Source organism: Oncorhynchus kisutch, linkage group LG5 (assembly GCF_002021735.2).
Source record: "Oncorhynchus kisutch isolate 150728-3 linkage group LG5, Okis_V2, whole genome shotgun sequence".
In the NCBI taxonomy this organism is placed as follows: domain Eukaryota; kingdom Metazoa; phylum Chordata; class Actinopteri; order Salmoniformes; family Salmonidae; genus Oncorhynchus; species Oncorhynchus kisutch.
The window spans coordinates 9574915-9597186 of NC_034178.2; the positions used below are offsets into that span (position 1 = coordinate 9574915).

Here is a 22272-nt window from a genome sequence, read left to right on the forward strand (position 1 = left end):
TGTACCAGCCCAATGTCCCTACCAGGTTTTCCTCTATCGGTGATGAGCATAGTAATTTGGTATGAAAGAAGAGCGCACCGCTGAGACCCCTTGTTTGGTGCCTAAAAGCCATCTATTATTTATTTGCTGAGATTCGTAAAATTCAATTGGACGTCGTCACTTCTGACAGCGCGGATCTGCACAAGTGATTGGTCTATTGCACGTGTGTTGGCACTCACGTGCTTCCGGTTGGTGTGGGGGGGGGGGGGAAGTGTGTGAGAGGGATAACGGGTTTTAGGAGAGTTTAGAAAGATCGCGCTGACATACATTAGAGAATGCTAGGGACAACGCTGCTGCGCGCGATGTGTAGTCAGTCGTGGTAGCGCAGGGCTATTGTGACACTTGGATCGCTTTCGTAGACAACATGTCGACAGTGTAGAACATTGTCACATTTATCAAAACTATTTTATATAGGCTTCCTTCATAATATAGTCAGATATCTTTTTTTGTTTGCTATTATTCGGATACGGTATTGAGCAACAAGTGGAGTTTGGCGTGGAGAGTTTGCGCTCCAGCCAAAAGTGTACCAGTTATGGAAGAGCGAATTGATCAAAACAGCCGTGATTCGACTGAGGGAGAGAGCGTGTCCCTCTCCCCGAATCTACCATCTCCTCCCATTTTGCCCCACCAGGCAGCACAGCAAGTACATAGAACCACAAACTTTTTTATTGACAATATTCTGCGGCCAGACTTCGGCTGCAAGAAGGAGCTTGGGAGTCGGGAGCGGGCGCAGACCTCCGGCAGAGAAAACGTCAACCCTTTGGTCATCAGGCCATCTCACGCGAGCAGCCTTTGCCAGGATTCCAACTGCAGTAGTGACAGTACTTCTTCTTCGTCGTCCTCGCCGTCTTCGAAACAGAGCTCGACAAAACAAGGTGAAGGGAATGGGACTACCACAACGAGATATGGAGACACCGCGTCAATAGTGGTTGTGAATGCCAGTAATGGAGGATCTCCACCCGCTAAAGAATCTACGCCGATGTTATGGCCTGCGTGGGTTTACTGCACGAGATATTCGGATCGACCATCATCTGGTATGGCGCTAGTTTCCGAATCATTTTACCCCTGCAGATGTGAAATGTGAAAGTCCGTTATTTTGGTTGTGTTGGGAGTAGGCCTAGTTTATAGGTCAATGTGAACATCGTAAACTCTGTCTCTCTCTCTCTGTCTCTCTCTCTGCCTCTCTCTCTCTCTCTCTCCCTGTCTCTGTGTCCCCCCCCCCTCTCTCTCTCTTTCTCTCTCGCTTTGCTCCATTGTACAATTAATTCAATTCGTGAGCGTTACGCACGATAGACAAAAATAAAATAAAAAGCTCATCATAACAACGGCCAAAACAACAAATGATGATAGGCCTGGATTATCATAGTAGGCTAGACTAGACATATTCCTATAGTACTTGCCATAATCTATCTAACAATAATACACACACACACACAATTGCCACTTTGTTTAGGTGAGAGCATTTCAAACCAAACGATTAATAAGACCTGGCAGAACATGTTAGGAAGACCAACTGGGCTGCAACTTGATTCTCCTCCCTCATTTGAATTATTCTCCTCAAAACAAAGCAATGCCGAAAACCGGTCCTCCGTGTTATCACATTGTTTATGTAAAACTCATTGAAAAGTGTTGCATGGACAAGACAAACTTGAAAGGAGTGGTCACCGAAACGTCCACTTTACCTGTGGTCGTTTTGTTTTACTATCTTGTTTTACTTCACACCACATGCCTATTCTGACTGTTAGCTTTTAGGCAAGCCTTCGCTGTAGGCCGTCTCCAAATCGCCAAAATGGCAAAATATGCACGAGAAAAAAAAGAGAAAAAAAAGATAGATTAATCAAATAGTTTAGTCTATATTATCTACATAATTCAACCATTACGTCCTTCGATTAGACTACAATAGCTGACTTTCTTTTCACCCGACGAACATATTGACGGGCCTATGGTGTAAATCAAGGGGATTGTATAGACTGCCTTGTCAATATGTTTGGCGGTTTATTATCCACAATCTTTCTGAACTTGACATGGGATTCAGAATTCAGAAAATATTTAACGATTGACTAAAGTGATTTATTGACTGATTAAGCTATAAGATTTAGGCCTAGGCTATATGACTCTGGGGGGAAAAACACTAGGCCGATTGGTTTCGATATCTTTCGGGAATGATATCTGGTCTGGTCTGTAGGCTTACGAAAATGGATTTAACCGACAGCCTATTTAATTGTTTTAGCTAATCAAATAGCCTATGTTATATTGTAGGCAAGTAGGCCCTGGCCTAGCCTGTGTATGTTATTGCTATTGTAGGCCTAATACTGTTATTGTATACAGAAATTAGCCTGTATCTGCAGGTAAACGTGACCCCTGTCGTTACATGTTAAGCTATTTTGGCCCATGTGGTTCCAAATTACGAAATAAATATGACATAGGGCTACAGTCCATAACGCGCATGAAAATGTCCAATAAAAATATACCGCCAATTAAAAAGTACAAGGCTACATAGCCTAGGTTTATGCACAATATATTGTGTTCATGATAGCAGTAGAAGCATATAGTTGAGTTTCACACAATACAGTATCGAACTGAATTAAACCGTATGCTACAATGCACTGACTGAATTGGGATCCGCAGCTTGATTTTGCAATATACGACCTAGTTGTGTTTTTTACCCTATAGAGATAGTTTTTCCCCCCTGAAATGACAGCCTACATTTTGTTGTGTCGTCTGCGTTTTTGGAGAAGTCAATCGAATGGATGAATAGTAGACCTATATTAGCTATGCGCTCGGCCTATATAGCGGTTAGGTAACACGTTTGCAGAAAGTGTGTCGTAAAAAGATAAACGATGAGGCTATATCCATGTATCTTCTTTATCGCAATATTAGCACTGTGAATATGCTACATTATGAACCTCTCAGATGTAATTATGTGCACGCTACATGGCTGTGGATAGACTAGACAAGTATCTCAATACCAACTTGCTAGACAGTAGCCTATTGCAATGTAGGTCTAACCATAGCCTAGTGAAATAGTAAAATAACCAAATATGTTTGCCTTAAGTTTGTTTACTTTTACATTTTATGGCACCGAGTTTTTATTACACACATTGATGGAATGAGCGGAGGAATAGTGTCTGAGCGGAGCTATAAGGCCTACTTGTGCTAAGGACTGTGTGTTCTCGTGCTTGCACCGGTCTGCAGGGTAGGCCTGCAGAAAAAAAGGGCATGCCAATCAACAATAGTCTGTTAGAAAGTATAGGCGTGTAGTTTGATATTATATTGTTATTATTGATATTACCCAATCTGTCTGAGGAAACCATGACATTCGTAGACCACATATAGCCTAGGCCTAAACATATGCGCAAAATAGACAAGCGATCGAGGATAACGGTCAATCACACCACTAGGCCTACGTTTTATTGTTTTGACGTTGCTTATATGTTTTTGGTTCTGTATTATGTAATTGGAAGATATGTGTTACTGCATTTCTTATATTATGAATATTCAAATGAATGAATTATGTAAATACCACTGTTCATCATTTAGCCTTGCACCTTGCGCCTTGCACCTTGCACCTTGCGCCTGGGGCAAAATGGTCGCAATGACTGCAAACACACATTTAGCAATGAACAATATTTATTACATTGAAGTACTCCATTGTTTTAGTCATGTGTAAATTAATGTTTGTTGGGCCTAGGACTAACTGATATTTACGTGTTCGTTTCACTGTTGTTTCTACATCAGGCCCAAGGACACGGAAATTGAAAAAGAAGAAAAATGAGAAAGAAGACAAGCGACCCAGAACCGCGTTTACGGCTGAACAGCTGCAGAGACTTAAGTCCGAGTTTCAGGCAAATCGCTACATAACAGAACAACGGAGACAGTCACTGGCCACAGAACTGAATCTCAATGAATCCCAAATAAAAATTTGGTTTCAGAATAAGAGGGCAAAAATCAAAAAGGGGAACGGCTACAAGAACGGCCTGGCTCTCCAACTCATGGCCCAAGGACTGTACAACCATTCCACAACCACGGTCCAAGAGGAGAAGGATGATAGCGAGTAAATTGCCCCCCTCGTGCAGGGCAAAATAGACGCTGAACTGAAGCAGAGTGCTTGAACTCTTTTGTGAACTGAAAAAGAAAGAGGTAAATACGATTTGACAGGGACAGATTCTATTTAAAACCGATTTCTGCTTATGATACAGTATATGGACATCATTATATAAAATACGAACATTATTCAAGTTTATATATAGCCAAAACAATATGACGTTGTATATATTTAATTTCAGGTAAGGTTATGTCTGTATCAATCCCTACTTGCTGGAGATTTAAACTTTTCTTTTTCTTATGATGTTGTTGGCCATTGTTTTAGTATAAGTGTCTGACTCCTAGATTTTTTTGTGTGATTTCTGTCTCCCCTCTCCCCAATCTCTCACAATTCTGCAGATTGCGTTTCTGAACCGACGCGCCAAGCCAAAGATTTTAATATGTTCAGAGAATATGTAGTCTGAAATAAATAAAAAATGTAGAATGTTCTACAGTTTCATTCGTCATTGAAATTCTATACATAAAAGCGTAGTTTGTAAATCGTTGAAAACTAAGTCCCAGGACTAACACTATGTCGTTTAAATAAAGTACTAAGAGACAATGACCTAATATGGGGTATTTTGTTGAGCTTTCTGGAAAAATATAAAACTTCAGTGACATAATTATTTCCTGTAATGCAAAACAAACCTACCTTTTTGAATTTTGTTCTAAGACATTCTTCATCCTTTTTAGTGAGTTAATTCAGACAATGTTGACATGCATATATTTCCCACGAGCTATGCCATTTGCTATACAAACATTGCTTGTTAATAAATAGGCCAGAAGGTCCAGGCGTGTAGCCTAGCCTACCATAATGCCTACACACTCACGGAAACCATATAACCTATAGGCAGGCATATATCCGTCAAGGTCACAGTGCACGCATGGAAGTAAAAAAAAAAAACTATTCGTTTATTGGGGGAAAACACAGTAATAGTAGTATTACAATTAGTAGGCATATTATTATTGTTCTTTCTTCAATAATATTGTATTACTATGAGTACACGCAGTGTCTCGGCCCTTATCATTGGGATATACTGTATGTCTACATTTAGGCTAGTAGTATAGAACATGGTGATGAAGTTTCTAAATGGCAGTGGTGGAAAAAGTAGCCAAATGTAATACTTCAAAAAAAAAGATGCCTTTATACAAAATGCCTTTCTACAAAAGTAAATGTAATTGCTAAAATATACTTAAGTAAAAGTATAAATAATTTAAAATTCCTTTTACCAGACAAACCAGACGGCACACTTTTCCTTTTTTTCCTTTAATTCACGGATAGCCAGGGCCACACTCCAACACATTTACAAACGAAACATTTGTGTTTAGTGAGTCCTCCAGATCAGAGGCAGTAGGGATTACCAGGGATGCTCTCTTGATAAGTGAGTGAATTGGACCGTTTTCCTGTCCTGCTAAGCATTGAAAATGTACTTTTGGGTGTCAAAGAAAATGAATGGCGTAAAAAGTACGTTATTTTCTTTTGGAATGTCGTGAAGTAAAAGTCAAAGTAGTCAAAAATATAAATAGTAAAGTACACAGATACAAAAAAAACGAATTGAGTAGTACTTTAAAGTTTTAAAGTTTTACCTAAGTACTTTACCACTGGTGGCTGGTGTCTTCTACAAGAAACTGCGTGTCTCAATTCAGAACGTCATCATCTCTGTACAGGCTATGTTGTGCTTTAAATATAACTTCCAGTCTCCTCATGAAATATATAAGGATAATAAAGTCGACACGCTTAGGGATGTTTAACGTAAAGGCTTGACTACATGACCACAAAGGTATTAAAAGCTTTTAGAGATAAACATGCATGTAACAGAATATTAAGCTCCACTGAAGTGAATGGTGAACACGCTGCAAGAATTCACCATATGAGTTAAAATGCCTAAGAGAAAAAATCCTAAAGCTATATGCAACGGATGAACACACACACACACACACACACACACACACACACACACACACACACACACACACACACACACACACACACACACACACACACACACACACACACACACACTGTATTGTATGATTGCATTGTATAGGATACTGTCTCATAACTTGGCCTTGTGGTAGAGACATTTTATTATGGCAACCATCAAGATGACGTTCCAGCCAAAACAACATCAATTCTGCTCTTGTTAAGTCAGCGCCCCCTCCCTTACACACACACACACACACACGCACACACACACGCACACACGCACACGCGCACTGTATTGTATGATTGCATTGTATAGGATACTTATACACACACATACACACACACAAGTCTCATAACTTGGCCTTATGAAAAATAGATTTGATGTATATTTATTTATTTCCTGTTACTGGGGTACTTTCTCGAACAACAGTTAGGTTGTCCTTTTGTCTAGCTCCCTGCCACCGTCACCGGACATCTTCACACATGGTAGCTATTTTTCCAGAATGGATATCGTTTCACTCATTAAACTATTCTCGGTATTTACAAGATTCGATTAAACACCCGGGCGGTATGGAGGACCGCCAACATAGGCAGAAGATCTAAGAATGGGACATTTTATTGGTCAGAGGAAAATCAGATCTTTAAAGAACATATTTATGGAATAAAAAAAATGAAAAATCAGATTCCAACTGAATAGTTGCCGCCTTTTCCGTGCACTATCAGTTTCAAAGGCCAAATTCATTAGTATTTCTTCGTAAAGTATTTCTTCGTATTTCCATTCAATCTAGTTGCTATATAGGCTACTATTGCCCTACCCTAGCCTACGTGATTATTTTGGACTAAGTTCCCATTCGGCCTGTAACCTCCGTTTATGTCTGATAAGCCTCCCGGTGCACCCTGCGACGTGACACGCGTTGTTTTCAATGCCGGTATATTGCTCATTGGGATAGCCTATAGCTTAAATATCCGGATGAGGCAGCACCGGTCTTTGTGTCTGTGTCTCAAAGCCCATGGGCAGGCCATAGGTCAGGCCGTGCAGTCAAAACAAGTCATTTCTATTTATAGCACAACCTATAGGCTACATCAGGCCTACCAGTCGTCAATTTCAAGTCGAAGACAGCGATACTTTTTCTTGGTTAACTTTCTATGTTAAAATGTTGACATTTTAACTCGGTGTAATGATTCTCAAATAGGTTACTGCGTTTATCAGACATACGCCTAACAAAAACATTTTGTTAACTCACCCAGGTTAGCACTAAAGGACACACTTTCACAAAAGTAGATATTAGTAGATGTTTAGCGAAAATGTAATAGAACAAGGTAAGAAAAAGGTTAACTAAAAAGCTTCTGCAGTCCAATCCAAGACGGGGGGGGGGGGGGGGGGGGGGGGGGGGTCCCAAGGTCTCTTTTTCGAGGGAACCCAAGACGAAGCAATTACACACTCATGGCAGGAGCATAGGAAACACACAAAGGTAAATATGAAAAACACATTCATAAAAAATAGCAAGATTCCTCAGTGAAGAGGTCCCCTACTAACAATCTGAATTGCCCGAAAGGAATCAATATAGGTTATGAATGTGAGGGGCGAAGAAACTAAACGCCATGAGCTTCTAAACGATAGTTGTAGTACAAACAATGCCAATATCATCATTTCGTTGAAATAGAGTCTAGTCCAGCCTACTTCATGGACAGAAGAAGTAGGCCTAGTAGCTAAACCCATATAACACACTTTTATATAGCCTTCGTTTGAACTTGTTCACCTAATAGGCTACGTAATACGACTGAGCTGGAAGATTGTCCACTTTTATCGAATATTAGGGTATTGTTTTAGTTCTCCAAAATACCTTCAACTTAGTTATCAATTGATCGACACTATGCTTTGCAGGTGTATATAGGATTTAGGTGCTTTCCTGCGTGGGCTTGAAGCATTATCTTCTTTCAAATCTCCCCTGTGCGACAAAATACGCCAGGATATTGCTATTCCCTGCAAATATGTAGCCTAGCCTGTAGCCTACATTGCCTTTATCTTTATATCCCATGAAAATGGTTAATTAATTCAATCAATTTTCTAAGTTACATGTACCTTCAACAACAAGCCTACACTGGGACCTATATTGTCTAGATAACTCACAGTTTCTCAAAATAAGTGTAGGCATATGCTATTAAATATGGAAAAAACACATATTTTTTGCATTACCCCAAAACAACATTATCTTACTACTTGACAACGGACGTGGTTCGCAGCATAGTGCAGGTAGGAGAAAAACAATGACAAAGTTTAAATTCATATAATATGACATGGATTATTTGTTCGTAATTTCCTCTCCGTTCAAGATGAAATGCTTCTACCTTTTTGAGCGCTATTTTTTAAATTGATACATAAGTTCCAATTTGTAAAAAAATGTAGCTTATTTTTTTATACTTGCTTACTCACTTAATTATTAAGGATGACTGCGTATTGCAGCAACCCTGGCACAAGTGCAACACAATAGAAATGGTAAACTATGAACAATTGACAAAAACAAACCTTGAATGTCATACCAATTGATCTTCTATAGGCCTATAGCCTATTGATTACTGGGCATACTCCTGAAAGTGCAATTGCATTCTTTCATTTGATCATTAATTCAAAATACAGATTTTCCAACTTCATTTGGCTGCGTCCAACTCACACAATAAAGCCTATTCAATTGGAATACATGGTCATGTACCTAGTTTATTTCCTTGGTCCTAATATAAGCCTATCTGTTTGTTACGTAACCAGAAATGAGTTCGGATTTAATTAAGAGTTGCCCACTTCTCTGGAGAGGACAGCAGCCCAGCCATTTAACCACCCCTGGGCTTCTCGTCGGTTTTGTTTTTAATTATTTCCAATGTTGTTCGAACTGCTCTGGGTTTCGACGTTCAATTAACTCCACGAGTTTTAATAAACACACGCGCACACCACTCATGCATCATTTATTTGAATAACTTCTGTTTACATTGGACTTATATTATGGGTGGAGTAGCCTGGCTATTAATGAAAAATGTACAGCATTAATTCATTTCAGACTTTTAATGGACATTTCCAGCCACAATACGCTTATTAATGTAGCCTAGTTATTGTGTATCCCACTTGTTTTCTTTTTCCCAGAATACAGAAATATGGAAGACATTTCAGTTCAATGCATTGTGACATCTTAATAAGAGGGACACAGTTAATACGGCACCTATACGCATAATACATTTTCATCCAGCTCACTGTTTGGTGCAGAAAAATATAATGGTAAGGTCATATTCAACAGCTCTTTCAAGTATACTCGATGACGCCCTTTCTCTGTGGTTGTTTCTGCTTTTTTATTTTTGGTCCATTTTTCTTCCGCTATGTAGGCCTATTAATTATTGTTCTGCCTCGAATGTCACACTTTTGTGCTCGATCTCAATAGCTTGATAAGTCTTTGTCTATGCGTTAGCTAATGCTATCCTTTTTTTTGTTTGTTTTGCATTTGCAATTTCAAGAAGAATATAGGCCCAAAAATCAATGGGAAAAAAACGTTATAGACGAATGTAATATACATAGCCTAATATTCAAATGTATCATTGAACTTCCACTCAAAGTGCGATGAAGTTCCCAGCAGGATCAGTAGGCCTACGGGAGCTGCGCTGCTGACAGGTAGTCATTTGACTTGACATTACATTACATGATGTGACATGCTTGCCTCTTCATCATCAATAGATCTGACAACACAGTAAGTTGCAGTAAGTTGGGGGGGGGGGGGGGGGGGGGGAATCACTGAAGATAAAATATATTGATTATTTGACGTGCTATCTGTGCAAACCCGGATAAGAATATGCGAAGAGATGCAATCTGCATTGAGAAAAGGTGCAATCTGCATTGCCCTAGAATAGCACGGAGTGACGCATAGGGGGAAGTTATTCAGGCAATTAAAAATGACAAGGATACTTTCCCCACCTAATCATTTAGCAGATGCATGAGGTTTATGTATAAAACAATGGAACCCTGGGATCCAGTGCATACTTAGCATAGTCTGCCTTACAGCTACAATATGCACTTAATTTATATGCAAATTAAAGCAATAAAAGAAGACGGTGGAAATTACTCCATTTGAAGAGGGGGCTGTAAAAATAATATTTTCCAGGTAGAGTGTACTGGATGCTGAGTGTACTAGCTGGATACAGGCATAATAAAAAAAAAGGAAACAAACATTGTTTTGTTATTTACAATGTTGAGAGAATAGATTGGGAATAGAGTTGGGGCCTTTTTGAGGTTGCAGGCTGCATCACCAAGGAGAATTGCAGGTTCGCATGGTGTCCCTTTTGTGTCTCCTCCCTGACCAGCAAAGTCACGCTAGGGCAATCAAAGTGATGCGGAGACATCAAGTGACCCTCAATAGGGCTAAAGTATGCAAATGGTCCGGCGAAGTGAGCTTTAATCCTGTTAGAGTACAATGTGGATGGAGGCTCAGGGGTCCAGGGCCTGTCTTGTTTTGATTCCTCATCTTCCCTGACCCTGTGTTTACTGTTAGCGACTTATTTCAAATCCATAATAGGGCCTCGGACAGATGCAGATAAACATACATGGACAGACAGACAGACACAGAAACCTGGCATCAGACACACACAAATCCAGTCACATACACAGAAAAACACACACCCACACCTACATGCACATGCCCGCACAGCTCAAAAATGCATGCGCGTACGCAGAGACACACACACACGCGCACGCACACACACGCACGCACGCACGCAAGCAGTTGAAAAGAGCTCCTTAGATCACTACCCTGTGACCATCCCACTGCTAAGTACAGAACCTTAGAGTAATCCCCTTCCAGCTGCTGCCTCCTGAATTATGGGGGATTCCTCTTTAGGGGGAGGGGGAGGGCTTAGGCAGACACAGGACAACAGTTTCAACACCCTCTCTTCTCTCCCACCCACTGGGAAGTCATTATTTGTTCTGCATCCAGAGATGAACCACTATCAGGACTGAAAACTAAACTGATAACCAATAAAGCAATGATATGTGCACAGGAAATCATGTTTGGTGGTCAAATGGAAACATGAAAGAAAAATCTGTCTACAAGTGGAAACAAAGAAGATTCAGAAAAGTTTCTAGGCTCAAAGTGGATGTAACCGATTCTCACTCTTAGAAATTTAAGAGGGTTGTGGCGGTGAGTGTCAGTGAAGGGGTTGAAGCCCTTCGGCCCCCATGATTGTAGTCAGAGAGAGAGAGATAAAGAAAGAGAGGGAGAAAGGCGAGAGAGAAAGAGTGAGGCAAAACGAGAGAGAGAGGGAGAGAGAAAGAGACACATACAGAGGCAGACAGAGAGAGAAAGAGGGAGAGGGAGAGAGGGACAGAAACAGAGAGACAGAGAGAGAGAGAGAGGAGACAAACACAGAGAGAGAGAGAGCGAGAGAGATCGGAGAGAGAGAGAGGCTGGAGGGGGCTCTAAGGAGCATGCATGTGCCATGATCTCCATGGCAGAGAGGACAGGGGGAAGACGGGAAGCTGACTCATTGCATTTTCTGGCCTGTCAATTGCACCGCTCTATCTTTGGGAGCAACACAACAAAGGTGGCATTGACAGAGAACCTCCCACGGCGCAGCTGAGATGGTCTGGGGCCACTGGGCAGAAACAGCCGTAAATATCCGACAGATAAGTACAAATTACATGGCGGATATAGGCAGCGCCACTTGTTTGTTCTGCAAGTCAAATTCTCTGCTGCCTGTGTCATCGGCAGCAGAAACACAGACTTGCACATGTCAGCTTATGTGTGAGGGCAGGGAAACTCTCAGCTTTGGAGAGAAGCCTATGGCGATAGTCTGGTCATGTCTTATTGTGAAAGGGGATGAGTCCGGTTCTGTGCAGAAAATAACCACCAACGGCCAAAGAGTCATTCCCCATTTGCTGGTGGGTGAGAGTATATTTATATTGAGTAAACAAGGACAGTATATTTTCTACAAATTCAACAAGTAAGCTAAATTAAATACAATTAAAAATGAATAGGACAATATTAAAACTGACCTTGTCTGCAGTTGTATCGATAAACAAATTGAAATAATGCAACTACCCAAAGTAATATCAAGTGCTCTTATTTTCCCACTGAGTGATGAAAATGCTTTGTTTTGTCACTGTCCGTCTCCAAGAATATGACGCGGCGTCCTCGATAACCCCAGTATCCATAACCTTCCCTTACTCTCTCTGAGGCGTACATGCCACTCGTAAGGAAAAGGAAGAGGTGTAAAGGTTGTAATTTGTTATATTGAGCGTGCACTTTTGTAGACAGGATACTTTTGGACAGCTAAATATCTTAAATTAATAAGGAAGCGAATTCAAATTATAGTATGTCCCACCACAGCTATGTGACAGTCACAAAATGTTTTCTTCCACTTAAGTCGAGGCTAGAAGAAAATCAAAAGAGTATTCAAGGTTTCATCTTTTTCTTAAGAGAGACTTGGATGTTTATGGTGTAGCTTATGCCCTCTATTGTTATGTCAAAACACATAAGCTACGGTCTGATATCTATACAATATAAATCATCATCGGAAATAAGATGTTATAGTATGCGCACAATGTAAAACATGATAATTTACCAGATGGCCTTATCCAGAGCAATTAGGATGAAGTGCTTTGCTCAAGGGTACATGGACAGATTTTTCACCTAGTCAACCCCGGGTCGTTGAACCAGCAATCTTTCTGTTACTTGCCCAACGCTCTTAACCACTAGGCTACCTGCCACTGCTATAAAAAGGCACAAATTCCTGGGTTAAGAAAATAATAGTAAAATCGGTCACTTCGATCCATTCAATTCTGTCCAGTTAAAGTGAATGTTTCATAAATTTATTTACAAGTAGACTATTAAAGTCATGATTTAAACTATGGAATTGTACGTTATGTACATTATCATTGTGTAATATAGCTGTACAAAACAGTAAACTAAACATATTTCTGTACAAAACATTTGAAACTTTCAATTCATATGTAGAAATGATAGCTCTGGATTTAACATGCTGTATTTATAAATATATAATAAATATGTAATGTATATAGACATTATTCAATTTAGATCTCACAAAATGTTATGAGAGGTTTAGAAACCCGTCGAAAGGCATTCTAAGTTACAAAAAAAGATCACAGGAAAATGCAGCACTTGATGAGTTCATGTTGCCTCTCATCCTTCGACATTGGCTGCATTACTCCAGAGGTGACACATTTATATTCCTTACAGGAAAAAAACTCCACACATTGAAGGCTGGTGGGAAAATGTTAACTTCATCCACAATGACATCTGTGGTGCACATTTCACATTGTCCAGACTCACCATGACATTCTCTTTTAATGAAGGTCCAGTATTATGTACACAGGAAGATAAAGAGTAGGATCTTTGATTATCATGGATGCATATTGTACGGGTGGTCACCAGCACCTTCATCTAACATGCCTTGGACATATGGAATCACTTCACCATCCCATGAAGTGAAAGTGGAGAGATGGAGGGATGGTGGAGGAGAGGCTAGGGGGATAGTGGTGTGGGCGGGCAGCTTGGCTGGCCACGTTTTCACCCCTGCCTCCTCACTTCAAAAGCAGGGGCTGTTGGGTAGAAAACTCCCTCGCTCCGTCTTTCATCGCCCCGGCTCGGAGGTGCCGAGAGGTGACGCGGGAGGCGATTAGTCATATACAATTTACATACGCTTGTCATGGGCTCTTGTTACAGACTAGTGATGTCATCGCTAAATTGGTCATCTGTGACCAAACAGTATGGGGGAGTAATTCTGTATGTATAGACACAGCAAACTAGTTCCTCACATGATGTAGTATAGACACAGCAAACTAGCTCCTCACATGATGTACGTATAGACACAGCAAACTATCTCCTCACATGATATACATGTAGACACAGCAAACTAGCTCCTCACATGATATACATGTAGACACAGCAAACTAGCTCCTCACATGATGTAGTATAGACACAGCAAACTAGCTCCTCACATGATGTAGTATAGACACAGCAAACTAGCTCCTCACATGATGTATGAATAGACACAGCAAACTATCTCCTCACATGATGTATGAATAGACACAGCAAACTAGCTCCTCACATGATGTACGTATAGACACAGCAAACTATCTCCTCACATGATGTATGAATAGACACAGCAAACTATCTCCTCACATGATGTACGTATAGACACAGCAAACTAGGTCCTCACATGATGTACATATAGACACAGCAAACTATCTCCTCACATGATGTATGAATAGACACAGCAAACTATCTCCTCACATGATGTACGTATAGACACACCAAACTAGCTCCTCACATGATGTACATATAGACACAGCAAACTATCTCCTCACATGATGTATGAATAGACACAGCAAACTATCTCCTCACATGATGTATGAATAGACACAGCAAACTAGCTCCTCACATGATGTATGAATAGACACAGCAAACTATCTCCTCACATGATGTACGTATAGACACAGCAAACTAGCTCCTCACATGATGTACATATAGACACAGCAAACTATCTCCTCACATGATGTACGTATAGACACAGCAAACTAGCTTCTCAAATTATGTATTTATAGACACAGCAAACTAGCTTCTCAAATTATGTATTTATAGACACAGCAAACTAGCTCCTCACATGATGTACATTAGCAAAAATAATGCCTAAGTCCTGACATGAAATGAAAGGGAACAATATCTACTTTGTGTTGTAGATTACGTTTGGAAAAATATGCAAAAATATGCAAAGAATTTGCTAACTCCGTCTTGCACTTTTCAAATGGATGCAGTTTGTTCTGTTTTCAAGCTATGCGAAAATAATACCTCTGTCCCCCCCCCCCCCACATAAAAATCAAATCAAATCCATCAATGCTAATTCAAATTTACGTGTCAATAACTCCAAAAAAATGTCAATGTCTTTTGAAGAAAAACAATAACATGTGTTGTTCTTATGATAACTCAGACATATGTATGTTATTGGCAGCAGTTTCTTCTTTGTCTAAATGAGATGAAGAGACAGCGATAAAGGGATACTGTATATTGGTATACAGTATATTGTACACTGTGTATTGGTCATAGAGATTGATAGAAAAGGGACAATGAAAGAAGAGGTATGTTATTTGTGTAGGAGGATGTGTGTGAACTGTATGTTTATATGCATACCTGTATTAATTTAACTAGGAAAGTCAGTTAAGAACAAATTCTTATTTTCAATGACAGCCTAGGAACTGTGGGTTAACTGCCTGCTCAGGGGCAGAACAACAGATGTGTCCCTTGTCAGCTCAGGGATTTGAACTTGCAACCTTTTGGTTACTCGTCCAACGCTCTAACCACTGCAGCCCATTCATGTGTGTGACAATGTGTGAGACAATGTGTGTGACAATATCTATCCATTCATATGTGTATCTGCATGTGTATCTCCTATGTCCTTCTATGTACTTTCCATGGCTGCTGGGCCACGCTGGAAGCCTCATGATAATCTGTTATGGCACCCATCCATTCTGCTGGTGTGTGATTTACTGCCATGTGTCATCCACAGCCTGTCACCCAGGGAAGTTAAATGACCTGAAAATAACATTAATATGTACTAGAGATAGATGGAGTGCTGGACTGAAGGGGTGGTCTCTGGCATTGGCTTTCACCCGTGGAAACATTACCTCAAATACGACCCGCAACACTGATAAGGTTCAAGAACCGGCATTCAGTTTTACAGTCGAATGCTGTGGAAGAGTCAAGTGTTCTGCTGGTATGGCTAAGAGTCTGTTAGAGACGGTGCAAGCTGGCTGCTAAACTCTCATTGGTGCAGGTCCTCTTGTGTCGATCTGATTGGTCACAGAGAGATGAAGGGAAAGTCTCTCAACCAATTGAATTTGTTCCTCCAAAGAGTAGTCGTTCATGAATTTGTACAGTTTACTGAATTAGCGTGAATATTCATCTTCAAATCCGGACCCTTATCCAGTTGCATTTGACAGATTCTGACACGCCAGTAAAACAATCATTTGTTTTAATCAAGAATGATCAGAGCAAACGTCACTTTAAATTCCCACAATGTCACAACATTTGGCCCACATCTATCATTAGAACTCCAGCTGTCAATCTGGGTGCATGGCCGATGTATCCTCCAATCAGCTCTGTTTGCAAAATAATGCCACGCCTCCATCTCAAGAAGTGAGTGCCTGTAGGCAAAAGACAACATTGTGATGCTTTCAAAAATAGTAAAACATCTACATTTGGGAATGGATTTTTTCAGATTTTTTCGGATGAAAGAAGCAATTATACAATATTTATCCATGAAATTAGTTACGGCCTACCTATAATCTATATGCTTTTAATGCTTTCAAGCGTAAAACATGGGAAAACATGGGCAGCACAGGAAAATTGTCAAATTCGCACACTTATCAAGAAAACATCCTTGGCCATCTCTACTGCCTGTGATCTGACGGACTCACTAAACATAAATGCTTTGTTTGTAAAGGATGTCTGAATGTCGGAGTGTGCCTCTGGCTTTCCGTAAATAAAAAATTAAAAATAGGAAAATGGTGCCGTTTGTTGATATACAGAATTTGAAATGATTTATACTTTTACTTTTGATACTTAAGTATATTTTGGCAATTATATTTACTTTGTATATTTAAGTATATTTAAAAACATGTACTTTTAGAAGTTTACTCAAGTAGTATTTTACTGGATGACTTTCACTTTCACTACATTTACTCAAGTATGACAATTGGGTACTTTATACACCACTGATAATAATCCTAGAATTAGCCCCTTCGGGAGCCCAGAAGGCAACACATACTACGCACGTCACGGACAGCAGTTCTAACACACTAACCAATTCAACTGTGCAAACACTGTTCATCCCAGATGCACTGGCTTGAAGTTCACGTCACCACTGTGAGACATGTCTGGAACTGAGTAGCATGTAGACCGTGAATTACTGTTTTAGCACACACACCCAGCGCCATGTGTGGTCTGTGGAATGCCATCTAAAGCCTGTGTGTTTGCGTGTTGTGGACTCGCACACACACGGTGTGTCTGCGCGTGCATGTCCACTATGCGTTGTAAGACAGCTGTGACAATGGACTGTCATACTAAAAGCATATGGTTATGCAAATAGTAAGCAAGCATAACGGTAAGCGAGCATAACACAGTGCAGACACATTTCTGTTTGAATGTGTGTGTGCAGTGATGGTTATCCAACTATCCATACTCGTCTGTCCCAGTCAAACAGGTTGCTGTGAGCGTGGACACCTGGGCACTCGGTCTTAAAAGCACAAGCGGTGCAATTACAGGCAAGGACCATGAAAGAATTGGCACCTGAAAGTTGAATGAACTTACCATGGGCTATTGAGTGGTGCAGTCACACTTGGTAAGGTGTGAAACTATCTGCCTTGTGTGTTGGTGAAGATGTTTATGAGGAGGAGTTTGAGACTTTCTTTATTATGGCCGCTAGAAGGATATAGCAAACACTTGTATAGTCGGTTTCACCCTCTGCTTGCAAATAGGAGGAACTGGCATTGGACACCTAGAACCTTAAAGTTGCTCTGGAAAAGAGTGTTTCAAAAAACAATCTGAACTGTTTATATATTCTTGTTTACTACCTTCTAACTCAAATGTAAAAGTGTCCCTGTTAGCTACCTGATCCTATGTGTACTACATGGTTGATTTGAAAAGAGTAAACTAGTATGTAATTTCGACAGTAGAAATCTTACTCTGAACTATCATGTTCCTGGTCATACAGTCATCAACAAATAGAAGATACTTTTTTGGACACAGTTGTTTTTGTATTATTCCCATTGCATCTGTACAGATGTAGGTTCTTCATTTGATCACTCTTTTGTTGATGAGAATTTTCCTTCAAAGCAGGGGATGTAAACTTGTAGTGCATTAGATTTAAACAAATATTTCTAAAGTTTGTAATTTCCACTTGAAAATATCAGACTTGATTTACCCCTACAAAAATGTCCATGAATTATAATCCACATAATAAATAACATTTCCTGTTGCTGCAGGATTATTTTCCTTCTATAACAAATTGACTCAGATTAAGATGCTACATCTGTACATTAAACACAATCCTCCAGATTTTATACAAAGCAGATGGGTCATAAGAAAAACAAACGGCAGAAGAGGACACGAGGAAAGGGTAAAATCATATATTTCCTTCAAATGTGGGTGAGATGAACCACAGATGTTTGTGGATGAGATGAGCTGACTCACACAGCTGGTGAGAGAATGCTCTTGTCATTGCGTGGACAACCTCCTTGAGTCTTATGCCAGTACCACGAATCATCGAATCTGTGCTCTCAGACATCAAATGAAATCACATATTAGAAATAAAAGGGGTTGTCGTAGGTTGAATCCAGAAACACTTGGGAAACATCCTGGCTTCCCAATTCCCCTACCGGCCTTGACGAACTTCAGAGCACCGTGACATTGCTCCATCAATCTGTGTTTAAGACTAGCACAGCCGGCCTTGCTAGGGCTCTCTCTCTCTCTTTCTGTCTCTCTGTCTCCCTCTCTCTATGGCTCCTCTTATCTGACACCTGCAGTTAAATGAACACCAGAGCAGAACTGACCATGACTGCCTAATAAGAGGCAGAACAAACACAGCCATTGAGAGAATTCATCCCAATTCAAGGGGCCATCAGAGTGGAAAAGAGGTTCAAATGCCCTCAATTCAGAGCTGCAGAAAAAAAAACACCTAAAAAAATAAGAAGGGTATGTATTAGAACAAAATACATTCTGGTAAAGCTCCATATAAGTGATACATGGGAGGCCAGATCTTTTGAATTTCCCCAGTTTTTGCTTTAAGTGCAACCATGTAAAAAAATCCACACATGCAAAAATATGAATGTGACTGTTTACCCATTTCTGTACCCTTGATCTGAACATAGTCTTTTGTAGGCCATACCTTGGGGTGGGGCTGCAGCCCCCAGACTAGACCACAGCCCAGTCTACTGGGACAAGCCACCTAGGTCTTTGTTCTGCCCGACCCAACCGCCAGTCACCAGCTTGGGGGATGAAGACATGGTGGGCTACCCTCCTGTCCCCCAGCCCTCCAGCCCCTCAACCCTCCAGCCAATTCAACCCTCAGCACCCGGACCTCTTCCTGCCCTCCAGCCCCTCCTCATCCCTCTAGCCCCTTCAACCCTCAGGACCCGGACCTCTTCCTGCCCTCCAGCCCCTCCTCATCCCTCTAGCCCCTTCAACCCTCAGCACCCAGAGCTATTCCTGTCCTCCAGCCCCTCCTCATCCCTCTAGCCCTTTCAACCCTTAGCCCCCAGACCTCTTCCTGTCCCCAGCCCCTCCTCATCCCTCTAGCCCCTTCAACCCTCAACACCCAGACCTCTTCCTCCCCTCCAGCCCCTCCTCATCCCTCTAGCCCCTTCAACCCTCAGCACCCAGACCTCTTCCTGCCCTCCAGCCCCTCCTCATCCCTCTAGCCCCTTCAACCCTCAGCACCCAGAGCTATTCCTTCCCTCCAGCCCGTCCTCATCCCTCTAGCCCCTTCAACCCTCAGCACCCAGACCTCTTCCTGCCCTCCAGCCCCTCCTCATCCCTCTATCCCCTTCAACCCTCAGCACCCAGAGCTATTCCTGCCCTCCAGCCCCTCCTCATCCCTCTAGCCCCTTCAACCCTCAGCACCCAGAGCTATTCCTTCCCTCCAGCCCGTCCTCATCCCTCTAGCCCCTTCAACCCTCAGCACCCAGAGCTATTCCAGTGGATCCCCAGATGCTATAGCGGCGGGGAGTCCGGACAGGCTGAGTTAGCTTAAAGACATATAGTCAGCTGGGAAACGTTCCACTATAGGAAAGAGATGATGACCGACAGAGGGGAATCACTGGCCAAACAAACGCTGAGCCGCATACTAGGATTGCGTGTGATTTATTGTATACATTGACATACAACACCCACAGGCGATGAAACATGTATGTACCATACTATCTACAACATTCAGTACTTTATTCAATCTTACTGTAGTACCGCTGTGACAAAGTCTGTGAACAATTCTGTCACGATTGTATTTTTCCGACATGTTGTTGACATGCACATTTGCATTTAAGTGCTTGTATATTGTGAAACATTGGAATTGTAGGAAATGACAAATTTGATCAATGTGCTTAGGATACTTTGCGGGTGTCACGGTCTTCCTCCTCTTCATCTGAAGAGGAGAGGCGAGAAGGATCAGAGGACCAATATGCGGCGTGGTATGTGTTCATAGTGAATTTTAATTAAAGAAAGAACTGAACACTATACAAAAGAGTAACAAAAAACAATAAACCAACTACGACCGTGAAGCTACAAAATGAGACCTGTGCTGACACAAGCCACTAACATAGACAATCACCCACAAACAAACAGTGCAACCCAGGCTACCTAAGTATGATTCTCAATCAGAGACAACTAATGACACCTGCCTCTGATTGAGAACCATACTAGGCCGAAACATAGAAATCCCAAATCATAGAAAATCAAACATAGACTGCCCACCCAACTCACGCCCTGACCATACTAAATAAATACAAAACAAAGGAAATAAAGGTCAGAACGTGACAGCGGGAAGTGTTTTTCCCTGGAAGTGTCTTGGGGATTATAAAAATGCCATGCTTCATAAATAGCAATTTATCACAAAATTTACACTCAGAACAATCTGTGTCTGGTAGGGCTATTTTGAACAATACATGAAGGGAAAAGGGAGAGACAGCCAGCATGTTAGGATGTCTTCTTTCATCTCCCCTCACTAAAGCAGCAGTGCACAAGAAACAGAAAGTACCATAGTTTTGTTGCAGCAACACCTGCAAGCCAGCGATCAGGTCCCACTGGGCACTGATGTCAGTTCAACATCTAATTTGGATTTCAATTTGGTTGAGCTGTCAACTGACATGAATTCAATGTGAAATCAATAAAAATCACCACCTCACTGGATTTAGATTGAAAGTTGTGTGCAAAAAATACGAAATGCCTACGTTGATGACTTTTTGCAAATTCAATTCGTTTTTCCACATTGATTCAACGTCATCAAATAGATTTTTTGGGTTGATGTGATGTGGAAACAACATTTATTCAACCATTTTTTCCCCCTGTGAAAATAAAAAAAAGGGTATAAAGATAGGCATCTGTCCTGGAAAACTATGAACAAATATGGTTGAGTGAACATTTGGTATTGTAGAGCAACTACTCTGCACGCGCCAGTGAATAGTGAAAGAATAGTCCCATGGAACACAGCTGAAAGCTACATGCCTTCAGATGGACACCTGTTCACAGTACCTTCAGATGGACACCTGTTCACAGTACCTTCAGATGGACACCTGTTCACAGTACCTTCAGATGGGCACCTGTTCACAGTACCTTCAGATGGACACCTGTTCACAGTACCTTCAGATGGACACCTGTTCACAGTACCTTCAGATGGACACCTGTTCACAGTACCTTCAGATGGGCACCTGTTCACAGTACATTCAGATGGACACCTGTTCACAGTACCTTCAGATGGACACCTGTTCACAGTACCTTCAGATGGACACCTGTTCACAGTACCTTCAGATGGGCACCTGTTCACAGTACCTTCAGATGGGCATCTGTTCACAGTACCTTCAGATGGGCACCTGTTCACAGTACCTTCAGATGGACACCTGTTCACAGTACCTTCAGGTGGACACCTGTTCACAGCACCTTCAGATGGACACCTGTTCACAGTTCCTTCAGATGGACACCTGTTCACAGTACCTTCAGATAGACACCTGTTCACAGTACCTTCAGAAGGCCACCAGTTCACAGTACCTTCAGATGGGCACCTTTTCACAGTACCTTCAGATGAACACCTGTTCACAGTACCTTCAGATGGACACCTGTTCACAGTAGCTTCAGATGGACACCTGTTCACAGTACCTTCAGATGGACACCTGTTCACAGTACCTTCAGATGGACACCTGTTCATAGTACCTTCAGAAGGCCACCAGTTCACAGTACCTTCAGATGGGCATCTGTTCACAGTACCTTCAGATGGACAACTGTTCACAGTACCTTCAGATGGACACCTGTTCACAGTACCTTCAGATGGACACCTGTTTACAGTACCTTCAGATGGACACCTGTTCACAGTACCTTCAGATGGACACCTGTTCACAGTACCTTCAGATGGACACCTGTTCACAGTAGCTTCAGATGGACACCTGTTCACAGTACCTTCAGATGGACACC

At 41.4% G+C, this 22272-nt stretch overlaps 1 protein-coding gene across 1 annotated transcript; it reads left to right on the top strand.

Annotated features, from left to right (window-relative positions):
* The first annotated feature begins 301 nt into the window (after positions 1-301).
* On the top strand, positions 302-4571 carry LOC109890105 (homeobox protein engrailed-1-B-like). Its single transcript, XM_020482056.2, has 2 exons — positions 302-1073; positions 3778-4571. Exons 1-2 carry the CDS (start codon positions 572-574, stop codon positions 4095-4097), a joined length of 822 nt encoding a protein of 273 aa, XP_020337645.2. The 5' UTR covers positions 302-571; the 3' UTR covers positions 4098-4571.
* Positions 4572-22272: the final 17701 nt, after the last annotated feature.

Coding starts and splice junctions, on each gene's coding strand:
- LOC109890105 (XM_020482056.2), top strand. CDS start 572: ATGGAAGAGCGAATTGATCAAAACAGCCGTGATTCGACTGAGGGAGAG. Junction 1,074..3,777: donor TTCGGATCGACCATCATCTG/GTATGGCGCTAG, acceptor TTTCTACATCAG/GCCCAAGGACACGGAAATTG.